This window comes from Peromyscus californicus, unplaced genomic scaffold (assembly GCF_007827085.1).
Source record: "Peromyscus californicus insignis strain IS unplaced genomic scaffold, ASM782708v3 Scaffold_9__1_contigs__length_137607984, whole genome shotgun sequence".
NCBI lineage: Eukaryota > Metazoa > Chordata > Mammalia > Rodentia > Cricetidae > Peromyscus > Peromyscus californicus.
In genome coordinates this window covers 17950615-17964994 of record NW_026294617.1, presented here as the reverse complement: position 1 = coordinate 17964994, position 14380 = coordinate 17950615, and the positions used below count along the sequence as shown (strand labels likewise).

Genomic DNA, 14380 nt, shown 5'->3' with positions numbered 1-14380 from the left:
TGGAAGTCTGGTGCAATGAGCCAGTTAAGGAACAAATGGCTCAGCTCCAAGGACAGGTAGGTAAGCAGCTTAAGAGCTGCCGCCACCACAATCATATCATTCCTGGTTAGGCCACAGATACCAGAGCTACTACCTCAGCCATGGCTCTGGATGATTTTTTTTTTTCAACTTAAAGAGAAAAATCATTGTTTTTTAATCAACAATCTCTACTTTTTAAAAAGTAACAGGAGCTGGGGAAATGGCTCAGTTGGTACAGTCAGTACTTGCATGAAGACCTGAATTTTGGATTCCCAGCACCCATATAAAAGACAGACATGGCACATGCAGCTATAAAAAAGAACTAGGGAACCAGAGACAGGAGGATCCCCAGAATTCATTGGCCAGTTAACCTCATGGAAGCAATGAGCTCCAAGTTTATTGAAAGACTGTCTCAAAACGTAAGATGGAGAGAGACTGTGGAAGGTACCCAATATCAACCTCTAGTCTCCACAAACATATGTACATCACACATATATACACCAACACAAACATGTCCATAAATACAAAGAAAAGGAAATTTTGTCAAAGGAACATTAAATAGGCTCCCTGTGGAAGTCTGAATGTAATTGGCCCCCATAAGCTCACAGGGAGTAATACTATTAGGAGGTGTAGCCTTGTTAGAGTAGGTGTGGCATTGCTGGAAGAAATGTGTCTTAGTTCACTTCCTGCTGCCTTCAGATCAAGATGTAGAACTCTCAACTCCTTCCCCAGCACCAGGTCTGCCTGTATGCTGCCATGCTTCCTGCCATGATGATAGTAATCTAAACCTTTGAAACTGTAAGCCAGCCCCAATTAAATGTTTTCCTTTATGAGAGCTGCCCTGTCTCTTAACAGCAATGGAAACCCTAACTATGATGCTGCCCTCTCCTAAATATTTGTAGTAACTGTTATGACAATAACCTACTTTTGAAGAATGTCACTATGGTAGAATAAATCATAGTCATGAAAAGTTGTCATCTACAAAATTTATATTTTTTAAACACCTTGTTCATGAACACAAAAGGAAAAACACAAAAACCATTGTTTTGATAATGAATTCCCTTTTCTTTTAAATGTTTACCTACTTTCTAAATAAGGAAAAAGTAATGTGCAGCAGGTTAAGATGTGACCTAGCGACATCACAGTAAAATCGTCACTTTGTTCAAAATAATGCTACAGAGTTTTTAAAAACAAAACAGTAGCTTTGTTTCATTTGGGGAGGGGGGCTTTTATTAATAATTTATAGTAGTTTTCTTTTGTCAAAGAGTAAATATAGAACTCCAAGTCTAAATTGTAATTCAATCCTACCTATATATCATGAAGCATTGTTATTCCTTTGGTATACTGCTGTGGGATAATGCTTTTGTACACTGATTTAATAAAACACTGATTGGCCAGTAGCCAGGCAGGAAGTATAGGCAGGATAAGCAAACAAGGAGAATACTGGGAAGAGGAAGGCTGAGGATAAGCAAACAAGGAGAATACTGGGAAGAGGAAGGCTGAGTCAGGAGACACCAGCCCGCTGCCAGGGAGCAGCACATAATGGCACACAGGTAAAGCCACTAAACACACGGCGACACATAGATTAACAGAAATGGGCTGAGTTTAAGTGTAAGAACTAGTCAGTGGTAGGCCTGAGCTAATGGCTGAACAGTTTTAATTAATATAAGCCTCTGTGTATTTATTTGGGTCCGAGCGGCTGCAGGACTAGCGGGTGAGAGAGATTTGTTCTGACCGTGGGCCAGGCGGGACACAGAAAAACTCTGGCTATAGTATATTCGTCACCTCTACCCATATTCCTGCTTTATAGCATATGGCATCAAGTCATAAAAGAGGCAAAAGCAAGTACTTAGGAAAAATAGCTATGTAATCCACAGCATGTAATCCATGCTACTATCAAAATGGGAAAATGAAAGGCTATCTTCATAAAACTCCTTTGAGCACTGAAACAACACATGCAAGCTTCCTATTGTATTCTGTATACCAAATATGTTGAAAAAATATCAGTATGTCCCCTTTTCCTTACTACCCTTCCTAATTTCCCTTCTATATTTCAAGTTCCTACAACAAAATCCAACTCAAACAGCACAATTTCACATCAACTTGTGCAGCAGTAACAGCTTCAATAATCTCTTTTCACTAGTATTATTTTTTACTTCTTCCTTTTCTTCTTCATATTCATTCACTCATTTCTCCCCTCCCTCTCCTTTCTCTACCATTTAATTATGCACTATTTTGAACTATTTGTATATACCTAGAGAACTTCTAGACCATTATACAAAAAAGTTATGAACAACATAAACCACTACCATTTTCCCTCACTGGGAAACAAAGAAATTAAAGTAAAGTATTAAATAAATGTTATCTCACTATAAAATATATTTACCATGGACATTTATTATGTTTATAATAAAAATTTTTGTGTATGTGTTGGAGTAGAGGTGAGGAAGGTAATTTAAATAGGGAAAATAAGCTCAATACAATCTATGTCAGATATACAATCTCATAAGTCAAATAACTAGGCAGCCTAAGAAAAAGAGAAACAATACAGAGCAGTTTCCAGAGCAAATATTCAAAAGACATGTATAAAATCTCCTTTCCCAAAGATAAATGAATGCTACTGGAGCATTCCAGGTCAAGTCAACCACTGCCTAAAATCTGACAGTAGTTAATACATGCAAAAAAACACAACAAAATATTTTTTAAAAATATATCCTACTTACCAACAAGAAGCCAAACAACATTGGAATTGTGTTCTGTAAGAAAATCTTCTAATTGAGTGATACTGGGGACAATGCTGTCATTTTTCCTTTGATCCATTACTGATATTTTTCCAAAACATCTAAAGGCCTAAAAGAGATCAACAGTTAAACTTAGAATCAAAGATTCATAAAACTCCAATAGAAATCATGTAATGGAGTAAAAGGTGAATTAACAAGGTTTTTTAAGTCACTTTCTATTTCTTTCACTGGGAATGCAAGTAAACAACAAATGAAATATATACATATTTCTATCTAAATAGAAGGCCATGGTTCACATTAGTAATGTCATGATTTTATCAATCAAGATAGTCAAATCTCTGTGAGTTCCAGGCCTACATATGGTCTACACAGCAAGTTCCAGGGTAGCCAGGGTTAAATAGGGATACCCTGTCTCAAAAAAATAAATAAATAAATAAAAATAAAATAAAAAAAGAGTAGTTACTAAGAGAAGCATGATTACTATTAAAGACTATAGTGAAAATGTATTTTAATAAGGAGTTCTAATCATCTATATAATTATCCACCTAGATTTTTTTCTCAAAAGTTAGCACTTCATATTATATTTATATATTAAATAAATCTTCATAATTACCATTACCTCTATGTAGTCACCAATATTCGACAAGGTAATAATCTTCCTAGTCAAATCCACTCTGGGTAGCATGTGAAAAGTTAAATGATCTCTTGCCATCACATGTTCGGGATAAATTATAATAAAATGTCAACAGATATGGCCAACTGTATAGATAAATATGTATATAGATATGTATGTGTACTGGTTTGAATAAGATGGACCCATAAGCTCATATATTTGAATGGTTAGTCACCAAGGAGTAGAACTCTTTGATAGGATTAAAAGGGTTAAGAGGTGTAGCCTTATTGAAGAAGTATGTCACTGGGGGTGGACTTTGAGGTGTCAAAAACCCATGTCAGGCCCAGTCTCCTTCCTTCCTTCCCTCCCTCTCTGCCTGTGGATCAAGATGTAGTTCTCAACTACTTTTCCAGCACCATGCCTTCCACCATGCTCCCTACCATGATGACAACAGACTAAGCCTCTGAAACTGTAAGCAAGCCCCCAATTAAATGCTTTCTTTAATAAGAGCTGCCTTGTTCATGGTGTCTCTTCACAGCAATAGAACAGTGACTAAGTATGTATAACACATACACAGATAGACAAGTAACATGATTATGGTTATTTTTATATATAAAGAATTAATTAAAAATAAGAAATAAAGTTCTTATAATAAAAAAGTATTTCCCTTTAGTACAGTATTAATATAATTAACCCAATCCATTTACAACAAGAAGTATCCAGTTACAATACAAATTAAAAAAAAAAAAAAACAACTCAAAAAAAAAAGGGGGTAAGGAATCACATGGAGAACTGTACCATTAATATTCCTTTTGATCAAGTAGCACAGATAAGTTTTGGGGGAGAAAAAATAATAACAGTAAATTTTTCAGGATGCACAAAGAATGTATGATGACAAGTTTTTCATTGAAATTCAATGAATATGACTTGTCAACTTTCTAAATATATTTTTGTTTTTTCGCCATGGCTCTCACTTAGGGGATCATAATAGATCATAATTTTCTTATACACACACACACACACACACACACACACACACACACACACACACACACACACACACTGAAATCTTAGTATAACATGAAAAAGAAAACAAAAAACATCTCTTAAAAGTAAAAGGGGGCAGCCAGGCGGTGGTGGCGCACGCCTTTAATCCCAGCACTCAGGAGGCAGAGCCAGGCGGATCTCTGTGAGTTCGAAGCCAGCCTGGGCTACCAAGTGAGTTCCAGGAAAGGCGCAAAGCTACACAGAGAAACCCTGTCTCGAAAAACCAAAAAAAAAAAAAAAAAAAAAAGTAAAAGGGGGCATGTGCAACAACAGACAATAACAATACCATTAAATAGCAAAAAAGCTAGAGAAAAAAATGGAAAAATGTTTCTACTTTTACATTTTTTCCCATTGTTTACAAACTGAGTAAGGCAAGACATGTTCTCATATTTCTCAAAGCACTGAAAGACCTATCAATCACCAGCCTAAATTTTTGAAGGAAGGGATCACTTTATAACCCATGAACATTCTCTTTTGTCCTTTTTTGTTCACCATTTTATTTTTATTTAAATGGGAGAAACACTTTGAAAAGACCCATAGTTAAAAAAAACAAATATGAGAACACACATTTGATACCCAATACCAAAAGACAGAAGGAGACAAAGAAGGCCAAGAACATACTTAGCTAGACCTAGTAACTCCTGTAATTAGTATATTAACATAATTAATATTAATATAATTACTCCTATAATCTCAGTTCCTCAAGGGGCTAAACCTAGAAAATAACAAATTTAAGCCCAGTAAAATCCATATCAAAAAGTACATACAAATAAATATCCACATATTTTATAATAAATTACATGTGATAAAATGGCATGTACCTATCTTATGCTTATTTTTTATCATCTTAGAGATGTCAAATGAGTATATACTGAAGGAGACAAGGTTAACTGAGGCATATGTTCTGGCATTCCAGTCTCCACACAAAAAAAGATAATGTTTCTAATCAAATCCGAAAAGTGGGACCCATCCACAAAAAAAACCTAGACTCCTCATCCAAAATCACCACCATTTACCACTATAACAACTCATTATTCTTATCAAAGGAATGAAAAAAGAGGGTGTTGAAGCTGCAAAGGCATAAATCTATAGGATCAGTATCTACCAACATTCTCGCCAATGATGAATGCAAAACATTTAAGAAAAACCATCAGACAAAAACCCAATGTTAAAAACACATCTTGAGCAAGTACAGAAGAAAGAAACTACTTTGTGGTAGTTTGAATGAGAATGACGTCCATAGGCTCATATGTTTAAATACTTGGTTCCCAGTTGGTGGAATTCTTTGTGAAAGATTATGAGGTGTGACTTTGTTGGAAGAAGTATGTTACTGGGGAAGGCTTTGTGGTTTCAAAATACTCATCATTGCCAGTGTGTCCCTCTCTGCCTCCCACTTGTGGATCAATGCTCTCAGCTGCTGTTCCAGCCATTTGTTAGCATGCCTTTGCTATGCCATCATAAAAAATGCTCTGGAACCATAAGTCAAATTAAACACTTTCTTTTATAAGTTGCCTTGGTCATAGTATATTTATCTTTATCACAGCAATAGAAACTAATACAGCAGTTGATATCAGGAAGTGGACTATTGCTGTCACAGACCTGACCATGCTGTTTTTGTTGTTGTTTTGGGAAAATGTGGAAGACTTTGGGACTCTGGACTAGAAAAGCAGTTGGATGCTGTAAGCTGAGCCTAAGAGGCCATCCTAGTAAGGGTTTAGAAGACAGAAGACTGAGAGCAATGTAGACTATGAAGGCCAAGCTCAAGAGGTTTCAGGTGGGAACAATATTAGCAACTGGACTGCACACCATTTTCATGATATTTTGGCAAAGAATATAGCTGCCCTCTACTCTTATCCTAAAACTTTGTTTGAGGCTAAATTTCTTTGGCAGTGGAAATCTCAAAACAGCCTACTATTGATTCTGTCATACAGTTATTAGTAATCACTGTTATGCGCGTTCATCTACAATGAATAAAAAGCAAGTAGGGTAAATGGAAATACAAAATGTACAGCTTGAAGAGAAAAAGAACACCAGGAAATTTAGTGTTGGAAGCAAGGCTTGTTCTGATAGACGTAAGATCAAGGCTAGGCCTGATCTGTACTGGAATAAAGGGAGGGGTACACTGAGGGAAAGACCCCAGCCAACTAAGCCTCCAACCTGAAAAAAAAAAAGGCCTAAGGAATTTAAAAGCAACAACAAACTAAAGATGCAGTAAATGTGAGACCAGGCTCCATCCCAAGTGAGCAGCAGAACGTAGTGTTTTCCACAGGGTTCTGGCTTTAGAGTCATGAAGGATAAAAGAGTAAAGAGGTTATAGAATCTTCCTCAGTGGTTAAGGACAATAGTGGAAATGAAGCTGAGTTGTGTGGAGACCCCAAGTTGTTAGAGATGTCAGAGACACAGGATATCTGCCAGGGAGAGCTGAATACAGAGTGGAATTAGCCCAAGAATGAGATGTATGTTGCAGGCAAAGAAGCTGAAAGGGAAGAGCCATCTAAGCCCTTTGACATTAGATATGGAGCTCAGAGGTTTTTCCTGTTGGGTTTCCATCTTTCTTCTAAGCCAGTATTTCATTACTATGTCCCAATTCTTCTCCTTTAGAATAGTAATTCATATTCTAAACCATTGTATATTGAAAGTATTTAGTGTGCTGTTTCATTTTATAAGGGCCTACAATGAAGAGATTGCCTTGAGTCTCAGGAGAGACTTTAAACTTCTTATTTTTTAATAGTATTGAGACTGAAAGACTATGGGGATTTTTAAAGTTGGACTAAATTAATATTCTGATGATGCACAAGTCAATGGTGCCTGGGAGTGAAATGTGGTGGTTTGAATGAGAATATGACCTCCATCGGCTCACATGTTTGAATATTTAGTCCCAGTTGGTGAAACTGGGAAGGATTAGGAGGTATGGCTTGGAGTAGGTTATGTCACTATTGGCAGGCTTTAAGGTTCAAAAACTAGTGCCATTCTTAGTTTGTTCTCTGCCTCTGTAAGCTCTTTGTTGCTACAGCCATCTGGCACCATGCCTTTACTCTATCATCACAGACTCTAACCCTTTGGAACCATAAGCTAAATTAAGTTGCCTTGGTCACGGTGTCATATCATAGCAACAGCAAAGAAACTAATTCAACCTTTGAGTAAGAACAAAGTATTCTGGCATAAGGATCAAGGCAACAGGGTATCCACTAGGATCTACAGCTCAGCCACATCTCATGGTACATCAACTGCTTAATGAAGAGGAGCTAGAAGCTAATATAAGAACCTACTGCATAATCTTCATACAGTAAATGATTCGGGAGAAACAAAAGTGGTTCTTTCCTCTTCTTCTACCATCCTGAACAGTTCAACCTCTTACCAGAAGCTCAAAATGATGCCTGTTATATAGTAGTCTATAAATACCTATTAAATGAATTACATTGCTTTTAATCATGTTTATCCATGTCTTTTATTACTCTCTATAGAACCTATAATTAGAAGAAGAAGAAGAGGAGGAGGAGGAGGAGGAAGAGGAAGAAGAAGAGAAAACACAAAAAGAAGAAGAACAGGAGGAGGAGGAGGAGAAAACACTCTAAGTTTTGGTAATTGTTGCAAGCCTATACCAAGAAGCTGAGACAAGAGGATCTCTAGTTCTAGGCAAGCCTTGACTTTGGAGATTTGGGCTCAAAAAACAAACTACTACAATGATAACAAACAAACAGACATATAAATATTCTTTTTTAAAGCTTTTTAAACATGAGCAGATAATAGAGCAAGCAAAAGACAAGCATACTAGAACTTGGTAATGAAGCAAGGGATTCTCTGGGCTTTCTTCTGCCAAAGCAAAAGCTAAGCACTTGAGTTAATTATCAGTCATGCATCAGCAGTCCAAAATTCAGACAAAATGATTTGGGGGGTCACAGATGTACTGAAACACAAATGAAACATAAAGTCAACTTTTCTCTATCTGGCCTTTAATAAGAAATTCGATTTTTTTTAATCTTAGGCAAAAATACTTACACAAGGTATTTTTTTTTAATCTTCAATGTTGTTTATCTTTCCTCTGCTGAAGGCCCTTCTGTAGCGTTTCATCTTAACAAGTCTGAAAAGAACAGCATATAACCAATTATAAAAGGTATCCTAACTCTGTTAGCAGGGTAACCCTTTCAAATTAAATTATTTAAACACACCAGAAAACTCTTCGGTTTTGGTCCAATATTACATTCCCTTGTAACAAGAACTCCTAGACCTCAAATAAAACTATAATTTTCAAAACCACTCTACATATGAAAAGAATGTGACATAGGAGTCATTGAGGTAGGAGTCAGGACACTGATGGTCAAGTTCTACCCGTAACACACACTTCAAAGTGCGCCCTTGAAACAGTTTAGTGTTGCCTTAGTTTCCTTTCTACTCTGGACATCTGGCACACTGTTTATAAAATGACAATCGCCTTGCAAACTCTATTGGGTGGCATGTTGACTGAGGGGCTATAAAGAAGTGAGACTGCCAGGTTCGAAACAGTTCTGTTTCAAGGTTCTCATCCACAAAGTGTGAACAGACTTCACTTAATAGTACTGGCACAAATTAGATGAGACCATACTAGTCAGTGCTGATAAAGTCAAATTTTCTAATTCATCCTTTATACTTGTCAGACTAAATGTGCTCCATTGTCATGCATGGGATGAAAAGAGCAACACGAAACCAGCTGAAACCTACTCTCTCAGTTCCAGAACCCATGACTTCCTCAGAGGAAATTTACAAGAATCCGTTCCCTTTAATAGACACCCCACTGTCAACACAGGAACCCATGGGGCGAAGAAGGAAGATAACGAACACTCCCCGGAAGGAAGATAACCGTTCTGGACCTTCCTCTGGCCGCAGAGGTGTCCTGGGAGGTGTGCCCTCCTGGACGAGGCTTCCCGCGTCGGCGACGCCGGGCCATCCCGGGAGGCTCGGCCCGGCCCGCTCCGCCGGAGGCGCGCCCGTCAGGAACCCCGGCCCCCAGCTGTCAGCGCCTGCTAGGCCTCGCCCGCGACCTCCGACCTCCGACCCCGCGGCCCGGGCCCGCGCCACAGCCGCGACCCCGCAAACCTCCCGGATCGCCCCGAAAGGCGCTGCCCACCTCCCGACCGCCCAAGCCCACCCCGCACGCAGCCTCACGAGCTCCTCTCACCTGACAGCGCGGCAGCCCCAAGCCGGGACCTCCGTCGATGCCTACACCCTCAGCCTGCGCAGGTCCAGCTCCGCCGGCAGCCTCGGACGCCCATGGGGCGGCGGAGGAGCAGAGCCCGGGCAGGAGCGGAGGCCAGCGGCACTGCGGCTACGTCAACCGGCAGCGTCTCACGTCAGGGCGTCAGCGCCTCAGGGCACGCCACAATGGCCCCGCCCAAGAACCGGGCCGGGGGCGGAGCCGAAAACACCGGCCTGGGCAGAGGGGCGGGGCCTGGGCCTAGGACTCGGCCCTGGGTAGAGGGGCGGGGCTTAGGCTCCTGGGATAAGACGTAGGCCGAGGGGCGGGCCCTGAGCTGTGGGACCTGAGCTGTGTGGACTCCAGGCGAAACCTGTGCCTAGGGGCGGGGCCAGGGCCAAGGAATTGTGCCTCCACAAGGGACACAGCCTGAGTGAAGGGACCTGGCCCTGTCCTGAGGGGCACAAATCAGATATAAAACTACCTTGCTCCAGATTGGAAGTGGGGATAAGTCCTGACAATGTGGATGGTATAGTCAACATAGGAAAAGGAGGCCAAATGTACTTGATTGTGTAAAACACTGACACAGTGAATCAACCAAATACATTATTATTCTAATAATGAAAGTGGTTTGTGCTCGCCACCCTGAATATGATTTAGCAAATGAGCCAAGGCTAACAACTTTCTGTTAGGACACACAATTAACCTGTGTGTTTCTTATGCACAAATAGTGTAAAGCAAAACGTTAAACAGCCTTGGGTGAGTGCAAGATTTCAGAGTGCTTGGAGCAGAGTGGAAAAGTGCTCATAAAACTTGAAATGGGAACAGCAAGAGCGAACTGTTGAGCAGGACTTATGTGCTCGTTTATCCTCCCTAAGTTCTGCAAAGAATAGTCTTATCCCCATTTTTCTCCAATTCAAAAATTGGAAACCTAAGGCTTAGAGAGTTGAAATACATTGCCAGTCTAGAGAGCTAGGATTTGAACCCAAGTACCATCGTTTCCTGTTCATTTTTTTTTTTTTTTTTTTTTTTTTTTTTTGGTTTGGTTTGGTTTTGGTTTTGGTTTTTCAAGACAGGGTTTCTCTGTGTAGCTTTGGAGCCTGTCCTGGAACTCACTCTGTAGCCCAGGCTGGCCTTGAACTCACAGGGATACGCCCGCCTCTGCCTCCCGAGTGCTGGGATTAAAGGCATGAGCCACCACCCGCCCGGCCCTGTTCATTCTTTATACTACTTGTCAATATCTAAGCCTCTGGTTCTGAGAGATTAGGTCATCTCAATATTTCTGCAAGAGGGTGGTAGTGTCTACTCTTAAACAGATATGAAGAAAAAGAAAACAAAACAAAATGAGGTACTGCAACAAATTGTTATTAAATAGAAGCTTGAGGCAGGATGATTATTGGGAGATCAAGGTCAGTCTGGGCTACAAAGTCAACTTCAGACGAGTTTATACTGCAAAGTCAGATCCTGTCTCTGCACTCCACCCAAACCTGGCACCATGCAAGAGCAGGGTTGATCAAAATTCAGTAAGATGAAAACACCATCAGGTAACCTGCTAGTTGGTAAACTACACAAATTTTTAAAAGAAGGAAGGAAGGAAAGAGAGAAGAAGGAAGAGATGAGGGATGGGAATGGGGGGTGAGAAATTTCTACCTAATAATAAAGCTTGAAATGATATATGAAAATAGAAACAAGATATTTGAATAGATATTTGTCAAAAGTCTATAAAAATGAATGTGCACAAGAAAAGTTGTTTAAAATCTTTCATCAGCAGGGAAATACAAATCAGGATGTCAGTTAAATGTCTCTTCACATCCACTCTAGTGACTCTAACAGAAGAAAAACATCTGAGAATAATGGTAGAGGCCTGTAAACCCAGCCATGTGGGAACCTGAAGCAAGAGTATTGTTTAGCCTGATCTGGGAAACATGACAAGACCCCATTTCCACAAACCACAATTCAATAGGTTTAAAAGGTTATGGAAAAAAAATATATGTTGGAGAGGATATGGAGAAACTGGCTTCCTATGTTGCTGGTAGGAATGCAAAGCCATGTAGCCACCATGGAAAACAGTTTGACACTTCTTCACGGTGTTAAACATAGAGCTGTCAAGTGACCCAGCAATTCCACTCTTAAGTGTATGTCCAAGAGAACTGAGAACACTATGTTCACATAGAATGAATATTCACTGTATCATTATTTGTTCACACTAGCCTAAGAAGTGAAACAACTCCCATTCCAGCGCTCAAGCCCTCACACCTCATCATCTTCCCTGTGGCCAGCCCTTCCCCCCAACTCCGCAGGTGCAGGCCACACCAGTCAGAAGAACAGAGGCCTCCCCACCCCCCACTGCTGCACCAAAGGCTAAGCTAAGCACCAGAAGGCCAGCTCACAACTTAGAAAGAGACTCCCTACTAGAACAGAGGTCACATTGGCCATCAGAAATCCAGGCCACAAAGACTAAAAGACCAAAGAGGAAACAAAAACCAAGGAACAAAACATACATCCAACAAAGACAAACTCAGAAATCAGGACCTAGTCCTAATCATCCCAAACCCAGATGTCTAAACGCCAGTGTAAGAATAGAATCAACAAGAGCCAGGGCAATATGGCACCACCAGAGCCAAGCTATCCTACAACAGCAAGACCTGAATACCCCAACGCAGCCAACACACAAGAAAACAACCTTAAAAACGACTTTATGAAAATAATAGAAGTCCTTAAAGAGGAAATTTAAAATTCCCTTAAAGGAATTGAGGAAAAAAACAAAAAATTGGAAGAAATCAATAAATCCCTTAAAGAATGCAAAGAAAGTGGAGCGGGGGACAGGTTAAGGAAACTATTTAAGACTGGAGAATCAAAATAGAAGCAATAAAGAAAACACAAACTGAGGAAATTCTGGAAATGGAAAATCTAGGTAATTGAACAAACTACAGTGAAAGCATCACCAATAGAATACAAGAGACAGAAGAGATAATCTCAGCCATTGAAGATACAATAGAAGAAATAGAATTATCAGTCAAAGAAAATGTTAAATCTAAAAACTTCCTGACACAAAACATCCAGGAAATCTGGGACACTATGAAAAGACCAAACCTAAGAATAATAGGAATAGAAGAAGGAGAAGAATCCCAACTCAAAAACCTAGAAAATATATTTAACAAAATCATAGAAGAAAAATTTCCTAACCTAAAGAAGGACATGCCTATAAAGAGAGAAGAAGCTTACAGCACACCAAATGGGCTGGATCAGAAAAGAAGTCCCTGTGTCACATAATAATCAAAACACTAAACATCAGAACAAAGAAAGACTATTAAAAGCTGCAAGAGAAAAAAGGCCAGGTAGCATATAAAGACAGACCTATTAGAATTAAACTCAACTCCTTAAAGGAGACTCTAAAGCCAAAAGGGCCTGTACAGATAGATGTGCTGCAGACTGTAAGAGACCATGGGTGCCAGCCTAGCCTACTATACCCAGAAAAACTTTCAATCACCATAGATGGAGAAAACAAGATATTTCATGACAAAGTCAAATTTAAACAATATCTATTCACAGACCCAGCACTACAGAAGGTACTAGAAGGAAAACTCCAATCCAAGGAAGTTAACTACACCCACAAAAACAGGCGATAGATAATCTCACACCAGCAAAATACAAACACGCACACACATACACACACAAACACACACACACACACACACACACACACACACACACACACACACAATATACACTACCACCAGCAGCAGCAGCAGCAGCAGCAGCAAAATAACAGAAACTAACAATCACTGGTCATTAATATCCCTTAATATCAATGAACTCAATTCGCCTATAAAAAGACACAGGCTAACAGAATGGATGCAACAGGATCCTGCATACTAGAAACACACCTCAACTTCAAGAACAGACATTACCTCAGAGTAAAGGGTTGGGAAAAGACTTTCCAATCAAATGGACCTAAGAAATATGCTGGTGTAGCTATCCTAATATCTAACAGAATAGACTTCAAACCAAAATTAATCAAAAGAGATGGAGGGCAATAAAGGGGGACATTAAAGGAAAAATCCACCAAGATGAAGTCTCAATTGTGAACATCTATGCTCCAAATGCAAGGGTACCCACATTTGTAAAAGAAACACTACTAAAGCTTAAGTCACACATTGAACCCCACACATTGATTATGGGAGACCTCAGTACCTCATTCTCATCAATGGACAGGTTATCCAGCCAGAAACTGAACAGAGAAATAATGGAACTAACAGATGTTATGTCTCAAATGGACCCAACAGATATCTACAGAACATTTCACCCAAACACAAAATGAACATCATGAAACCTTCTCCAAAACTGACCATATCCTCAGTCACAAAGCAAGTTCTAACAGATATAAAAAAAAATTGAAATAACCCCCTGTATCTAATCAGATCACCAAGGATTAAAGTTGTATTTCAACTATAGAAACAACATAAAGCTTCCAAACTCATGGAAGTTGAACAATTAACTCTACTGAATTACCACTGGGTCAAAAAAGGAAGGAAGGAAGGAAGGAAGGAAGGAAGGAAGGAAGGAAGGAAGGAAGGAAGGAAGTCAAAAACTTCCCAGAATTCAATGAAAATGAATGTACAACATACGCAAAATTATGGGAGTCAATGAAGCGGTGCTAAGAGGAAAGTTTATAGCACTAAGTGCCTTAATAAAGAAATTAGAGAGATTTCATATAGTGACTTGACAGCATTCCTGAAAACTCTAGAACCAAAAGAAGCAAACTCACCCAAGAGCACAGGAAATGATCAA

The 14380-nt window shown here is 39.5% G+C and overlaps 1 protein-coding gene across 5 annotated transcripts in view; it reads right to left on the bottom strand.

The window, feature by feature from the left end:
* The window catches only part of Bltp1 (bridge-like lipid transfer protein family member 1), a 179685-nt gene extending 169981 nt beyond the window's left edge, over nucleotides 1–9704 (bottom strand). For 4 of the 5 annotated variants that reach the window (XM_052732126.1, XM_052732129.1, XM_052732128.1 and 1 more), the window contains exons 1-3: nucleotides 9575–9703; nucleotides 8419–8500; nucleotides 2742–2868 (exon numbers count right to left, since the gene is read on the bottom strand). In XM_052732126.1, coding sequence (XP_052588086.1) covers nucleotides 2742–2838 — 97 coding nt within the window. In that variant the 5' untranslated portion in view covers nucleotides 2839–2868; nucleotides 8419–8500; nucleotides 9575–9703. Of the gene's footprint in view, nucleotides 1–2741; nucleotides 2869–8418; nucleotides 8501–9574 lie in introns of all 5 variants that reach the window. The other variant, XM_052732130.1, reaches the window with a different exon arrangement.
* Nucleotides 9705–14380: the final 4676 nt, after the last annotated feature.